Raw genomic sequence first — 17,249 nt, forward strand, 5'->3', positions numbered from 1 at the left:
CTTTTGGCCCAAGTTGGTTTATTGCCACGGATAGCCTGGTGGATATCCATAGTTGTAGCTGGGGTCGTACTGCGATGCGGCAGTTATTGCCTCCTGGGCTGCAGCGTGGCGGTGAGCCGCCTCCGCCCTCCTCTCATACTCATCTTCCTCCTCTCTGGTAATAAAATGTCTTCCTTTTGCCTGATAATCAAAGAAGGCAGGAGCAGGGAGAGTAATACGGACAGCATGACGTCTGTCAAAGATTAAGCGATACCGGAGAGGTGATTCATTACTCTCGACAAACTTGTGGTGAACCATAGCATTAAAGTCTAAGCGGGTTGCATAAATTCCACCAAAGAAATCTCCATTAAATCTATTGTGATGCAACCTACGCGCAACAATGGCTCCCAAATTATAAGATTTGTCTCCTAACACAGCACTCCTAAGAATACTGAGGTCAGGGACACACATATGACATGCTTCATCTTTACCATTTATGCACCTACCTATGAAGAGAGCAAAATAATGTATAGCAGGAAATGAATGCTCCCGATGGTAGCTTGTGTTATGTCTCTAGATTCCCCCACAGTTATACTAGCAAGAAATTATCTAAATTCAGATTTGCGAGGTTTACTAGCACTACCCCATTGTGGAAGTTTGCAAGCAGTGGTAAAATCCTCTAAGTCCATAGTATAAGATTTTTCATAAAGATCAAACAAGACAGTTGGAGAATTGCGTGAAGATGAAAATTCAAACCTCCTCACAAAGGAACTAGTGAGATAGTGGTACTGGCGGCACTTTTCTCCCTCGAAGCTCACAAGATCAGCGTTATGCAAATATGCGTTAAATTCTTCCTTGATTCCCGCTCGATCCATAAAGTTTCCTGAAGGCCATTCACAAGGCTGCACTGGAGCATCCCTTGGTGGCTCATCATCAGCATCACGCATTGCAAGCCTGGGTCCTTGCTTCCTTGAAGAACCACCTTGGTACATTTTCCTAAGCATATTCTTTCCTCTGAAAAATTTCTGAAATTTTTAGTAACTTCCAATAAAAGTGAACCAAGCTCGACAAAATTGATAGCAACTACTCCTACAAGTGCATAGAGACTATAACATGCATTAGAACTACTTGGAACCATATAAATTTGACATGCAAGCTCAAGAACATGGTCACCTAGGAAGCACAAATTTGCAATGAATAAAGCACTAGAACAAAAATTAATTGGACCAATGGAGGAGTCACATACCAAGGAACAATCTCCCCAAGCAGTTTTGTGAGAGGTGCTTTGAGCAAGGAGATCGAAAATCACAGCAAAATGAGCTAGAACTCGTGCTTGAGCTGGATGGTGATTTTTTATGGAGGAAGAAGAAGTGTGGGTGCAGGAATAAGTGCAAGGGGGCCACCATGGGCCCACGAGGCAGGGGGCGCGCCCTGTAGGGGTGGGCGCGCCCTGGACCCTCGTGGCCAGGTGCTTGCTCCCCCTGCTGTGTTCTCGGTGCTAGATATTCTCAAATATTCCAGAAAAAAATCATATTCCATTTTCAGGGCATTTGGAGAACTTTTATTTTCGGGGTATTTTTATATTGCACGGATAATTCAGGAAACAGACAGGAAAATGCTATTTTTACTTTATTTCAACTAAATAACAGAAAGTAAAAGGAGGGTACAGAAGGTTGTGCCTTCTAGTTTCATCCATCTCATGCTCATCAAAAGGAATCCACTAACAAGGTTGATCAAGTCTTGTTAACAAACTCATTCCGAATAACATGGAACCGGAGAAATTTCGAATAACACTATGTTACCTCAACGGGGATATTCACATCCCCAATAATAAGAATATCATATTTCTTCTTGACAGTAGGAAGAGGAAATTCGAAACCTCCAAAAAGAATCGATGGAATTTTTCCAATAGAATTGATACTATGAACTTGAGGTTGTTTCCTCGAAAAGTGTACCGTATGCTCATTACCATTAACATGAAAAGTGACATTGCCTTTGTTGCAATCAATAACAGCCCCTGTAGTATTCAAAAAAGTTCTTCCAAGAATAATAGACATACTATCATCCTCGGGAATATCAAGGATAACAAAGTCCGTCAAAATAGTAACGTTTGCAACCACAACAGGCACATCCTCACAAATACCGATAGGTATAGCAGTTGATTTATCAGCCATTTGCAAAGATATTTCAGTAGGTGTCAACTTATTCAAATCAAGTCTACGATATAAAGAGAGAGGCATAACACTAACACCGGCTCCAAGATCACATAAAGCAGTTTTAACATAGTTTCTTTTAATAGAGCATGGTATAGTTGGTACTCCTGGATCTCCAAGTTTCTTTGGTATTCCACCCTTAAAAGTATAATTAGCAAGCATGGTGGAAATTTCAACTTCCGGTATCTTTCTTTTATTAGTGACAATTTCTTTCATATACTTAGCATAAGGATTCATTTTGAGCATATCAGTTAATCGCATACGCAAGAAGATAGGTCTAATCATTTCAGCAAAGCGCTCGAAATCCTCATCATCCTTTTTCTTGGATGGTTTCAGAGGAAAATGCATGTGTTTCTGAACCTATGGTTCTCTTTCTTTACCGTGTTTCCTAGCAACAAAGTCTCTCTTATCATAACGTTGATTCTTTGATTGTGGATTGTCAAGATCAACAACAGGTTCAATTTCTACATCATTGTCATTACTAGGTCGAGCATCATCATGAACATTATCATTAACATTTTCACTAGGTTCATGTTCATTACCAGATTGTGTTTCAGCATCAGAAATAGAAATATCATTTGGATTCTTAGGTGGTTCAGCAATAGGTTCACTAGAAGTATGCAAAGTCCTATCATTTTTCTTTTTCTTCCTTTTAGAAGGACTAGGTGCATCAATATTATTTCTCTGAGAATCTTGTTCAATTCTCCTAGGGTGGCCTTCAGGATACAAAGCTTCCTGAGTCATCTTAGCAGTTCTAGTAGCCACTCTAACAGCATAATCATTTTTCTTACTATTTAATTCATTGAGCAAATCATTTTGAGCTTTAAGTACTTGTTCTACTTGAGTGGTAACCATAGAAGCATGTTTAGTAATGAGTTTAAGTTCACCTGTAACTCTAGACATATAATCACCCAAGTGTTCAAGCATATAGGCATTTTGTTTTAGATGTCTACCAAAATAAGCATTAAAATCTTCTTGCTTAACCATAAGATCATCAAATTCATCCAAACATTGGCTAGAAAACTTAGTAGGAGGGATTTCAGCTTTGTCATATCTATAGAGAGAATTTACCTTTACTACCTGTGTCGGGTTATCAAGACCATGTGTTTCTTCAATAGGTGAAGGATTAAGATCATATATTTCTTCAACAGGCGGTAAATTTAGACCATGTATTTCTTCAATAGGAGGTAAATTCTTAACATCTTCAGCTTTAATACCTTTTTCTTTCATAGATTTCTTTGCCTCTTGCATATCTTCATGACTGAGAAATAGAACACCTCTTTTCTTCGGAGTTGGTGTAGGAATAGGCTCAGGAAGTGTCCAATTATTTTCATTTGTCAACATATTATTCAATAAAATTTCAGCTTCATCTGGTGTTCTTTCCCTGAAAACAGAACCAGCACAACTATCTAGGTAATCTCTGGAAGCATCGGTTAGTCCATTATAAAAGATATCAAGTATTTCAGGTTCTTAAGAGGATGATCAGGCAAAGCATTAAGTAATTGGAGAAGCCTCCTCCAAGCTTGTGGGAGACTCTCTTCTTCAATTTGCACAAAATTATTTATATATCCCTTAAAGCAGCTTGTTTCTTATGAGCAAAGAAATATTTAGCAGAGAAGTAATAAATCATATCCTGGGGACTACGCACACAACCAGGATCAAGAGAATTAAACCGTATATTAGCATCACCATTTAATGAGAACGGAAATATTTTAAGGATATAAAGGTAGAGAGTTCTCTCATCATTAGTGAATAGGGTGGCTATATCATTTAATTTAGTAAGATGTGCCACAAAAGTTTCAGATTCATAGCCATAAAAGGATCATATTCAACCAAAGTAATTATATTAGGATCAACAGAGAATTCATAATCCTTATCAGTAACACAGATAGGTGAAGTAGCAAAAGCAGGGCCAGGTTTCATTCTAGCATTAAGAGATTGCTGCTTCCATTTAGCTAATAACTTCTTAAGATCACTTCTATCATTGCAAGCTAAAATGGCTTTAGCAGATTCTTCATCCAGAACATAACCCTCTAGCACAATAGGTAATTCATATTTATTAGGGGGAGAGTCTTCATCATCACTATCTTCAATATTATCAGTTTCAATAATTTCATTCTCTCTAGCCCTAGCAAGTTGTTCATCAAGAAATTCACCAAGTGAAAGTGCGTTATATCGACTAGAGGGGGGGTGAATAGGCGATTTTTATGAATTCTTCACTGAGGAATTTGCCAGTGAGGAAATTCCTTAGCGAAGAACTACTTGCAGCGGAATAAGAACTCAAAAGTATGCATAGGAGAACACGAGCATGGTCATCATGATGAAATGAAGACAAGCACAGAGTACAGAAAGCATAAACACATGATAGCACAGGATGAAGACAAATAGACTGAAGAAATTGAACTGAGGAAATTGAGAAAGTCTTCAGTCAAAGTCTTCAAACACAGATATGAACAAGTGCACAACACAGTTATGAGGAAATGAAAGAGTTGAGGAAATAGAACCAGTAAGCTTGGTGAAGACAATGATTTGGTAGACCAGTTCCAACTACTGTCTCAGTTGTACGTCTGGTTGGAGCGGCTAGGTATTTAAACCTGAGGACACACAGTCCAGGACACACAGTCCTCACCGTATTCTCCTTGAGCTACGGTCACACAAACCTCGCCCAATCACTCGTGGTAAGTCTTCAGGTGACTTCCAAACCTTCACAGACTCGGTCACTCGGCGATCCACAATTTCCTCTTGGATGCTCTATACCGTGACGCCTAACCGTCTGGAAGAAGCACAGTCTTCAAAGGTAACAAGTGTCGGGTCCACACATGATCAATCTCTTCAGTGATGCTCAATCACTTTGGTTTGCTGGGTGTTTGGGTTTGGTTTTTCCTCACTTGATGATTTTCGCTCAAAGTCCTCGGAGGATGGGATGCTCTCAATTGACAAGTGTCAGTTTCTCTCAAAGCAGCCAACCAGCTAGTGGTTGTAGGGGGCGGCTATTTATAGCCTAGGGAGTAGCCCGACATGATAAGACATAAATGCCCTTCAATGATATGACCGTTAGGTGGGTAGATATTTCGGGACAGCTGGCGCATAGCACAGCAACGGTCGGAAATTTGAGTATCAAATTCCTTAGGGCTATCATGTTCCTCACTGTGTAGGCAATCTGCACTGGCGAATTCCTAACTCCTCAGTCAGAACAAATTCCTCAGAGACCAGAAGAACTTCGTCTCTGTCACTAAAGAAATTGACTGAACTTTATGAGATTTCCAATGGCTTCACTCGAAGGGATTGGTAGGTGTAGGATTTTGAGTTGAGCATCACATGGAAATTTTTCCTTAGTATTTCCTTGACCCCGTTTAACAGTACGGTGTTTCGTATGACTCAAGAAAGAGAAAATGAAACTACGAAAACAAAAGTCTTCATGCTTCATGTTCATCAAATGAATGCCAAGTCTTCAAGGTCACACCAATTTCTTCACTTTCAAAGTCTTCAGAAAGTCTTCAGAAATCCAAAGTCTTCAGTCGAAGAAATTCATTTTTAGGGGTCGACTTTCTCTGTAAATATCAAACTCCTCATAGACTTATAGACCTGTGTACACTCATAAACACATTAGTCCCTTAACCTATAAGTCTTCAATACACCAAAATCACTAAGGGGCACTAGATGCACTTACAATCTCCCCCATTTTGGTGATTGATGACAATATAGGTTAAGTTTTCAACGGGGATAAACATATGAAGTGTAAATACTGATATTGAGGAATTTGATTGCAAGATATAGAAGAACTCCCCCTGAATATGTGCATAGTGAGGAATTTTCTTTTGAAGCAATGCACACTTGAAGAGTTGAATCATGGAGATCTCCCCCTATATCTTGTAATTCATACACGCATTTGACATAATATATGAAGAATTTGAAATGCATGATGAAATATGGTGACTGATGTAATTCAGCATGCGTGCAATAACATTAACGAGGAATAAGCATGCAGAAGAAACAGCAAAAGTATCAGGCCACCATAGAGTTTTAAGTTTACAACTCGATCCAACAAAGTCATCAGAAGAACGAGAGTTGTAACTTAGAAAAAAATGCCCATATAAGATAGACCCGCTTGAAGACTAACTGAAATTTCTCCCCCTTTGTCATCGAATGACCAAAAGGTTCGAAAATGAGGACTAACGCCCCTGAAAATATCAAGTTGATGAAGGAGCGCCAGCGTTGTTGGGGTCGCTTGGTGGAGTAGGGCCTGCCGCAGTGTCGTACAAGTCTTCATGTTCATCGGTGTCGCGCGATGAAGAATAGGAGCTGGCCACCAAGGACGGAACCTTGACCTTCTTGTATTTCTTCGGTGGAGGTGCAGACCAGTCAAAGTCCTCCTGGAGACCCATTTTCTTCAGATCTTCTTCGCCGTAAATGTGAGACAGAACAGCCCAGGTGCGGTTGAGGGTTTCATGAAGGTAGTAGTGGTTTTTCTTCACTGCATTGTGGGTAGCAGTCATGTTGTGAAGAATTGAACCAAACTGACGCTTGACCCATTTGTGATTGCGATCAACCTTCTGGTGAAGACTGAGGAGAAGCTCACGGTCAGTCATCACCCTGGGAGCTATGCCTTGAGGATTTGGCTTGGTGGCGTTGGCGGCAGAGTCATGGGTGGCAGAGTCATCATTGGTGGAGTAGGATGCAGCCTTGCGAAATTGACCATCCAATGGACGAATGCATTCATCAATGACAGCAGTAGCCTTGCCCTTTTCATCAGCTGAGGAAAATGTCCGTTTGAGGACTTCAATCGGGGGCAAGTAGCTGCAATGGTTCAGTGTGTCAGCTTTGTAGTTGAGTGAAGACCTTGTTCTGATGAATCTCATGATCCAAGGAGCATAAGGCTTGAACTCAAACGGTGTCATTGTGACATTGGCCAGAGTCCTCATGAAGAAATCATGGAAGTTGACGGGAACACCATGAATGATATTGAAAAGCAGATTCTTCATGATGCCAACGACTTCTTCTTCATCCGAGTTGTGGCCCTTGATAAGACTCAATGCCTTCGTCAGAATGTGATAGACAGTCCGAGGCACATATAACAATTCCTTCACAAGGAATTTTGTTCTTGGGGCCTGACCTGGCTTCAAAGGCTTCATCAACACTTGCATATAGTGATCTGTAAGCTCAGGTTCACTGTAGACGCAACGAGCAGCTTCAAGGGGAGGACCGAGAGGCAAAGCACGAAGCAATTCAGTAGCTGGTGTCTTGTAGTGAGTATTTTCAGACATCCAGTCCAACACCCATGAAATCACATCCTCAGAGTCTCCGGTGATGTGCAGAGTTGCATAAAATTGACGGATGAGCTCTTCATTCCAATCACATATATCAGTGCAGAAATTTAACAGTCCCGCGTCGTAAAGAACACTGAGGACTGGTCCGAAGCACGGCAGAGATTCCATATCCATGTGAGGAATGTGCTCATGATCGAAGACTTTGTCTTTGTTGAACAGCACTGAGGAATAAAAATTTGCCTGGCTGGCAGTCCAGAAACGCCTCTTCCTAATGCGAGCAGAGTCATAGGGGTTGTAATCAGTGAAGAATACGTGCTCGCCGAAGAAATCATTAGCCTTGAATTTTTGCATCCTTGAGAATGGATCCTTTGGCTTAGGCAGAGGAGTGTCAGTCAGTTGCATTACAACCTCAGGAATCGCAATCTCAGGTTCTTCAGGCTGAGGAATTTCTGGTTCCTCTTCAGTGGCAGCCTGGGTCTTCAATTCTTCGTTTTCATTTTCTTCAGCTCTAGTGGCTGGAATTTCTTTGTGAGCTTCATCAGATCCCATTTGAACTGTAGTTGTTGGGGACTGAGGAATTTGTTGCAATGGTGTGAAGAGTGGAGAGTTGAGGTGCTGACTTTCCCAAAAGTCATCATTCATCACCGGTGTAGTGTAGCCAATGTCCACATCTTCATCTTCCGTTTCTTCAACGCCGGCCTCTTCAGCAGTAAACTGAGGCATAGGCGAGGAAACTGTGGGGGTTGAAGGGATTTTCTCCACTTCAATTTCTTCATCCATCTGCTCTGACGAAGCAGCAGAAGGATTTTCTTCATCAGATCCGCTAGGGATCACATATTCTTCATCAAAAGGGACGATTTCCTTTGATGGCATGGAGGAAACTGGAACATCATCAATTGGATTAGCAAATGAGCTTGTCAATTTCTTCATCTTATTCGGTGCTGAAGAATCTGAAGGAGCTGATGCTTTCCTTTTCTTCACTACTGCACGCTCTGCAGCCTTGGTCTTCTTCACATCTGATGCAGATGGAAGGATTGGAGTTTGAGTGGGCGCAGGAGGAGCAGAGGAATGTGGTTGATTTTATTCAGGCACAACTGATGCAGTTGCCCTGACTTCTTCATTTTCTTTAGGCGCACCAGTAGTGGGTGCCCTGGCAGTTTCATCAGCGGCTGGAATGCAGTCATCAGCCCTGGAACTCACATTTTCTTCAGTAGCCTGATTGTCATCAGCGGTGCCGGCATGTTCTTCAGTTGGCTGAGCAGATGCTTCAGCCTGAGGAATCTCTTGTTGCGATGGGGCTACAACATTGGAGGTGAACATCTTAGTCAGTTTAACAAACCTGACCTTGGCTCCTTTCCAATCAGCATAGTAAGCATTGAAATCATCGCTGAGGACGTTGATTTCAGACTGGATCTTCACAAGTTCATCAGTTGTCATAGAGACAATGTTGTTCTTCAGGAATTTCTCCTTCCTGTACTGTGCTTTCTTGAGCTGCCTGGCCTTCTCAAATTTCCATTTTTCTTCTTGGATGAAGGCAGTCAGCATATGACTTTGGCCAGGAGTCATCTTGAAGTCAGGCATAGGAGTGTTTGGGTCCTTGTGCCAGAGATCAATGTAATGGAGGATCAACTTTGGATCCAAAAGCAGAGGCACATTTGTGCCCTTGCCTCTAGCGGCCCTGACTTGCCTATCTCTGATGATTTCAGCAAGTTCTTCATCATCAGCTTCGTCTTCTTCAGACGGCATTTGGAAGGTGACCTGCTTCTTGTGAGGACTTGGGTGAGAGCCTCATCCAGCAGTGGTCTTAGTCTTCAGCAGAGAGGGTCCTGTTGAAGAATTTGGTGCAGCTGAGGAACTAGCTGAAACTCCTGAGGCAATAGAGAAGCCTGTAGTCCTTTGGCACGTGGCAAGATGCACAGGTGCTGAGGATTTGGTCGGAGCAGCTGAGGACTTTGGAGGGGCAGGAGCAGCGTGAGGAATTTTCCGTGAGGACATTAATGGTGAAGCACTTGGCTTAAGCGCAGGCTTCTTTGCCATGGATTTCTTCGGCTTGACAGTAGAGGCCTCAGCAGAGGCAGCAACAGCAGCAGAGTCCTCGTTGAATTTCCTCACTGCATCTTTTGCTTGTTTGGCCAACTTGGTCTGGCACTTGGCCCATTCTTCAGGATAATCTTCACCACGCTTGAGGCTGGTGAGATCATCTTCTTGGCCAGGTGCCAACGGAGGTCTTGAGCATGGAGGATTGAGTGCGAATTTCTTCATGTACTTGGGAGTCACATATCTGTACTCCCTCCACTCTCTTGCCCATCTCCTCTCTATCTTTTGAATGCGCACCTTGCGCTGATTTTTATCTTCCTCAGGGGGTGTGCAGTACCCAGCATAGATGTCCTCAGGGATTTCAAATGCAGTGTTGACCTCAGGCCTCTTTCCTCCTTTCTGTGGCTTCTTTCCATCAGCCATTTTCTTCAGATGAGGAATTTGGACAATTGAATTTTCTGAAGAAGTATGCAACTTTTCTTCGAGGAACGCTGCAAATGAGTTAAGTTGATGAGAACCTAGTGATTCAGCTGCGGACATGAGTACCTGTGAACAGAGTATAGTTGCGAGGAATTTGGAGAGGTCATATGCGTTCTCATAAGGTTTTTCAAAAAGAACAAGTTTGAGGAATTTGACCAGGCGAGTCTTGAAGAATTTCACTAAGCATTCTTAGTCTTAGGTTCCAGAGTTGTACAGATCAGAAATCCGCACAATTGAGGAATCTTGAAGAGAAATTATAGCTTAGAGAAATGAATCAAGATCAGATGACATGTGAGGTGTTTAGTGTGTGAAGAATTTGAAGAATAAACACCTTTTGAAGATTTTGTAGAAATCATTTGAATCAAAGAGGGCAGTAAAAGTAACTTTTAATTACCCTGAACGAAGAACACGACGAACTGTGAGGTGGAGAAGTGAAGTTCGTCTATGCAGATCTTCCACGCCCTAACTCGGCGGAGGAAGACGGCTACGGCGGCGGCGGAGTGAAGATTTCCGCGGCCGGCGCGAGTACGACAGTGACGAGGTCGAGGCAGTGAAGCTCTTCCTCACCGGCGACGATGAAGTAGCGGCGGCGCTAGGGTTTGAGAAGCTCGAGCTGGAGAGAGGTCGAGCGGAGTAAAGGAAGTGTGGAAGGGGAGAGGGGGTATTTATAGCCACGGTGAAAAACTGTTCGCCCAAAGAAGTTGGACGAACGTGCCCCTGACCCTTCTCATTCGCTTGACATGTGTCACCCACGTACTGAGAAGTGGAGATCGTGTTAGATCATGGGTGAATAGATAAGTATTTCGTGGGATGCGGAACGGTTTGAGCGGCAAAGCCGAAAATTTGGATAAGATAAGTTAAAAGTTTTGTTCGCAAATTCTTCAGCTGACAAGGACACAGTGAAGATTTTGAACAAGTTTCAAATAGAACGCGCATGAAGAATTCGTGAATAGATTGGGTTGAGTATAGCATAGAGGGGGAAGGGTCCGATCATATTCACTTAGCAGAAAACGCACCTTGAAGAATTAGCCATAAGTGAATGATGTAGAGGACATAAACTCATATATATATATATATATATGTATATATATATATATATATATATATACGGAAACAATGAAGATTTTGCAAAGTTGAAGATTTTGAACAACTGAGGAATTTCAAAACTGAGGAAAAACTCAAATTGAAGATTTTCAACTTTTGGTGGTGGCGTGACCCACCATATAAGAATGATGATTTCAGACACCGCGTACAATTGTCGTAGGGTTCTGAGAACCAAATTCTTCGTTAATTTCTTCACACTTAGAGTGTTATTCTTCATTGATTGAAGAAAAACGTTTCTTCATGTGTTGCACATCTAAGTCATCAATTTTACATAAGTGTTAGGATGAGTGTCCTTTTCAAAGAACATTCGAAGATTCTAGGATATTTAGCTCACACCGCAACTTGCTAAATCTCTTCTCATCCAAGGGCTTAGTGAAAATATCGGCTAGCTGTTCTTCAGTCTTCACATGCTCAATAGAAATGTCGCCCTTCAACACATGACCGCGAAGAAAATGATGACGAATCTGAATGTGCTTTGTCTTCGAGTGCTGAACTGGGTTGTGAGCAATCTTGATGGCACTCTCATTGTCACAGAAGAGAGGCACATTCTTCACGTTGACGCCATAGTCCTTGAGAGTTTGCTTCATCCACAGCAATTGAGCAAAGCAAGAACCAGCAGCAATGTACTCAGCTTCAGCAGTAGACAGTGATACGCAGTTCTGTTTCTTCGAGGACCAACAGACCAAAGATGGTCCGAGGAAATGACATGTACCAGATGTTGACTTGCGGTCCACACGATCACCAGCATAGTCAGAATCAGAATATCCAATGAGATCAAATGCCGAGCCCTTGGGGTACCACAATCTAAGTGTTGGTGTGTGAGCTAGATATCGAAGAATATGTTTCACAGCCTTATGGTGTGATTCCTTCGGTGTCGCTTGAAATCGGGCACACATGCAAACACTAAGCATAATATCTGGCCTAGATGCACATAAATACAATAAAGAACCAATCATGGAGCGGTATACCTTTTGATCAAAGTCAATACCGTTTTCATCAGTGCACAGATGGCCATTTGTAGGCATCAGAATTTTGACGCCTTTGCAATCTTGCATGCCGAATTTCCTTAGTACATCCTTGAGGTATTTCTCCTGAGGTATGAATATGCCATTGCGTTGTTGACGAATTTGAAGACCTAAGAAGAATTTCAACTCTCCCATCATAGACATTTGATATTCTTCACTCATCATATAGGCAAATTCATCACTATAACGTTGGTCAGTACAGGCAAAGATAATATCATCAACATATATTTGGCACACAAACAATTCACCATCATAAGATTTAGTGAAAAGAGTAGGGTTGAGTGAACCGGGTTTGAATCCTTTCTTCATGAGGAATTCCTTCGAAGTATCATACCATGCCCGAGGGGCCTGCTTGAGGCCATAGAGGGCCTTATTGAGTCTGAAGACTTTGTCAGGATGCTTTGGATCTTCAAAACCTGGGGGTTGAGAAACATATACTTCTTCCTCAAGCTTACCATTGAGGAATGAACTTTTCACATCCATTTGATATAAAGTGATATCATGATGGTTAGCATAAGCAAGTAATATGCGAATAGCTTCAAGTCTAGCAACAGGTGCAAAAGTTTCATCGAAATCAATTCCTTCAACCTGTGTGTAGCCTTGAGCTACAAGCCTTGCCTTATTCCTCACCACAAGGCCATTTTCATCTTGCTTGTTGCGGTAGATCCACTTTGTGCCAATGATATTATGCTTGCGAGGATCTGGACGTTTAACTAGTTCCCAGACGTTGTTGAGTTCGAATTGATGTAATTCTTCTTGCATGGCCTGAATCCACTCAGGCTCCAGAAATGCTTCATCTACCTTAGTGGGCTCTGTGATAGAGACAAAAGCATAGTGCCCACAAAAGTTAGATAAATGTGAAGCTTTTGAGCGTGTGAGAGGACCTGGTGCTTCAATGTCATCGATGATCTTTTCAACTTGCACTTCTTTTGCAACACGAGGATGAGTTGGTTGTCGTCGAGGAATTTGATCAGCATTTTCTTCAGCACCATTTTCTTCAGCATTTTCTTTAGGTGCATTAGCTCGACGTTCTTCAAGTTCTGGAATGAATTCTTCAGCAGATTCTTCGATAGGAATGACATCCTCAATAGCCTTGAACTTGATAGATTCCTCAGGTGCTGGTTCATCTTTCACAGAAGGTAGGTGCTCTCTTTTCGAGCCATTAGTTTCATCGAACCGCACATCTACAGTTTCAACAACCTTGTGAAGAACGTTGTTGAAGACTCTGTAGGTGTGCGAGTCCTTTCCATAACCATGCATAAAACCTTCATGTGCTTTCGGTGAAAATTTAGCATTGTGATGAGGATCTCTAATCCAACATTCAGCACCGAAGACTTTTAAATAACTCACATTGGGTTTCTTGTCAGCGAGGAGTTCATAGGTAGTCTTCTTGAAGAATTTTTGAAGATATACCCTGTTTCAATCCAGAAGTGATGAGGCGTCTTGTACTCATCAAGCATAGTGCAATCCATCTCAACAAGAGTTCTGTTCTTGCGCTCCACGACGCCATTCTGCTGAGGAGTGTAAGGAGCAGATAACTCATGAGTAATACCAAGTTCATCAAGATAGTCATCAAGACCAGAATTCTTGAACCCAGTTCCATTGTCACTTCTGATTTGCTTGATCTTCACACCAAAGTTGGTTGAAGCCCTCGAGGAAAATCGTTTGAAGACTTCATGCACTTCATGTTTGTAAGTAACAATATGTACCCATGTGTAACGAGAGTAATCATCAACAATAACAAAGCCATAGAGAGATGCGTCATTTGTGACTGCTGAGTAATGGTTAGGACCGAAGAGATCCATATGAAGCAATTCAAATGGTCGAGTAGTGGTCATGATAGTCTTCGCTAGATGCTTAGCCTTGGTCATCTTTCCAGCTTCACAAGCTCCACACAAGTGATCCTTGAGGAATTTGACATTCTCAATGCCAATGACATGCTTCTTCTTCGCAAGCATGTGAAAATTACTCATGCTTGCATGACCAAGTCGTCGATGCCATAGCCAGCCTTCTGAAGCTTTTGCAAGTAGGCACACGGCTGGTTGCGGTCCTGTAGAGAAATCAACAATATACAAGTCTCCTCTCCTAAAGCCTTTGAAGACTTTGGAATTGTCAGCTTCCATAACCACAACACAACGATACTTGCCAAAGACAACAACCATATCAAGATCACAAAGCATTGAGCAGACATGAGGTTGTATCCTAAGGACTCGACAAGCATGACTTTGTCCATGTGTCGATCCTTTGTGATCGCAACCTTACCTTGACCCAATACCTGACTTTTGCCTTAGTAAGCGAAGATGATGTGCTTCAGATGCGATGGTGATAAGGGAGCATCCATCAATAGATTCTTGTCACCAGTCATATGATTTGTACATCCACTATCGAGGACCCAATCAGTGGCTTTGGGTTGATCATCCTGTAGATGAATTAGTGCAGCTTACATACTTCATATACTTCATCAGTGAAGAATATGACATCACAATTCATCAGACCAATTTCATCAAGCAATGCAACAGTTAAAATAGTATGAGGACGTGAGAAATGAAGGTTCATTTCTTCAGGATTAGCCTGCGTCCTTTCAGGCACTTTTCAGGTCTCGAGCAAATTCTTCAGACGTTTAAGTACGTTTGGAGACCTGACCCCGCATAAAAGATTAGTTCTTTTTCTTCACCACCCACATTTGAAGGGGTGGCAAAGAGTTCATCACTCTGCGAGCTCCATACGAGAAAGGTGGCATAGAAGCCAATCCATTTCGTTTCACATAAGAGGAGTTAGGGTAGGCATATGAATAAGCAAAGAAATTCTTCGAGGACTTATGAACCTAATGATTAGAAGAATAATGCTCATATTCATAGCCCTTGGCTCTTCCCTGCGAAGCAGAGTTGTTAGCACAATGATGTTCATATGAGGACTTTGATCCTTTTGAGGAATTTGATCCACGTGAGGAATTTGGTCCGTATGAGGACTTGGATCCATATGAAGGATTTGGTCCATATGAAGAATTTGATCTGGGGTTCCTATTCTTCACAGATGGTGTCATGAGGACATTCACCTGAAGACTTTCAAGGCACCTTTTGGGAACCCAGAATTTTTTCATAGGGGAACCGTTCCTGCAGTTAGTGCCAACATATCTAGCAAATACTTCACCATTCTGATTTTTGAATAGTTTATAGTTGGAGTCAAATGACTCATTAGAAGAATGAGAAGATTCACATGTAAAGCCAGATAAATTAGATGGATCAACTGGAGGTCCCTTTGCAGCAACCCATGAGGTTTTGGGGTACTGCTCAGGCTTCCAATATGTACTATCAGCATTGAGTTTTCTCTCAAAGGCAATACCCTCTTTCCTGGGGTTCCTGTTGAGGATCTGCTTTTTAAGCACATCACAAAGAGTCTGATGCCCTTTGAGGCTTTTGTACATGCCTGTCATGTACAGTTCCTTCAGCCCTGCATCATCAGTGATACTAGCAATGTCCTCATATGAGGAATTAGTGATAGCAGAGGCAGGTGAGGAATTTGTAGCATTAGAAGCATTTGAACATTCAGGTGAAGAATTAGCAGATTCACGTTCAATGCATTTGAAACATGGAGGAACAAATTCTTCCTGAGCAGCACTGATTTGTTGAGCAAGTAATGAATCGCGCTCCTTCTGAAGATCTTCATAACTCACTCTTAGCTTCTCAAGATCTTGCTTTCTTTGAATAAATTGATAAGAAAGCTTCTCATGATCAGATAACAGAGTGTTATGATGACCTTGAAGGTTGTCAAACCTAGTCTGAAGTCTCTGAAAATTTTTAGTCAAGGTTTTAGTGCGATCCATTTATTCACCCAACATATCTTCTCTTTTGTCTAGCATGTTTTGAACCTTTTCAAAAGCCCTTTGTTGTTTCACAACAATCTTAGCAAGTTTAGAGTAGCTGGGCTTGAGGTTTTCATCAGATTCATTCTCACTAGATTAAAAGGAGGTATATTTGAGTACCTTGGCACCCTTTGCCATGAAGCAATAGGTGGGAGCGTAGTCATCATTGCCTTCATCAGCCTTGTTGGTGAAGCCATTTTCTTCAGAGTTGAAGATAGACTTGCTGACGAATGCAGTAGCGAGAGCTAGACTCGCTACTCCAGACTCGGACTCCTCAGATGCCTCCTCTTCCTCATGTTCCTCAGATTCAGCTTCAGAGTCCATTTCCTTGCCAATGAATGCCCGAGCCTTCTTGGAGCTGCTCTTCTTGTGAGATGAAGACTTTGAGGATTTTGATGATGGAGATTTTGAGGATTTCTTCTTTTTCTTCGCATCATCAGAACTGTAATTCTTGTATTTCTTCTTCTTTGATTCCTTTTCCCACTGAGGACAATCTTGAATGTAGTGTCCAGGTTTCTTGCATTTGTGACAAAGCCTCTTCTTGTAGTCACTAGATGAGGAATCATTGCTCCTTGAGGATCTTCCAAAGCGACCACGTCTTGAGAACTTTTGAAATTTCTTCACGAGCAGTGCTAGTTCCTGGCTCAGTTCTTCAGGATCACCAAGGCTCCTGCCAGAGTCTTCATCTTCAGACTCAGAAACTGCCTTGGCCTTTAGTGCACGTGATCTGCCATAGCTCGAACCATAGAGGTCTCTCTTTTCAGCAAGCTGGAACTCATGAGTATTTAGCCTTTCGAGGATATCAGCGGGGTCCTGTGACTTGTAATCAGCACGTTCTTGTATCATCAATGCCAGAGTATCAAATGAGGAATCAAGCGATCTCAACAATTTCTTCACCACCTCATGGTCGGTGATGTCAGTGGCACCAAGCGCTTGAAGCTCATTTGAGATGTTAGTGGGGCGATCGAAGGTTTGTTGACCATTTTCATTGTCGAGTATTCTGAAGTGGTTGAAGAGATTGCGAAGAACATCAACTTGAGAGTCACGCTGAGTTGAGACTCCTTCATTCACTTCGGACAGCCTATCCTAGATAAGCTTAGCAGTTTCCAAAGCACTCACTCTTCCATACTGTCCTTTGCTCAGATGGCCACATATGATATTCTTCACTTGAGAATCGAGTTGGTTGAATCTCTTCACATCGGTAGTGTTCAGTGAGGGTGAGACAGAGGGAACACCATTTTCCACAACATGCCAGAGATCGTTATCAATTGCCTCAAGATGC

General features: G+C 42.1%; 1 protein-coding gene across 1 annotated transcript; it reads right to left on the reverse strand.

The window, feature by feature from the left end:
* Nucleotides 1-16,063: 16,063 nt before the first annotated feature.
* LOC141025345 (uncharacterized) lies at nucleotides 16,064-16,813 on the reverse strand. Its single transcript, XM_073500648.1, has one exon. The coding sequence runs from the start codon at nucleotides 16,811-16,813 to the stop codon at nucleotides 16,064-16,066; it is 750 nt and encodes a 249-aa protein (XP_073356749.1).
* Between the last annotated feature and the right edge of the window lie 436 nt (nucleotides 16,814-17,249).

This window comes from Aegilops tauschii, chromosome 6, assembly GCF_002575655.3.
Source record: "Aegilops tauschii subsp. strangulata cultivar AL8/78 chromosome 6, Aet v6.0, whole genome shotgun sequence".
Classification (NCBI taxonomy): Eukaryota; Viridiplantae; Streptophyta; class Magnoliopsida; order Poales; family Poaceae; genus Aegilops; species Aegilops tauschii.

Coding starts and splice junctions, on each gene's coding strand:
- LOC141025345 (XM_073500648.1), bottom strand. CDS start 16,813: ATGATACAAGAACGTGCTGATTACAAGTCACAGGACCCCGCTGATATC.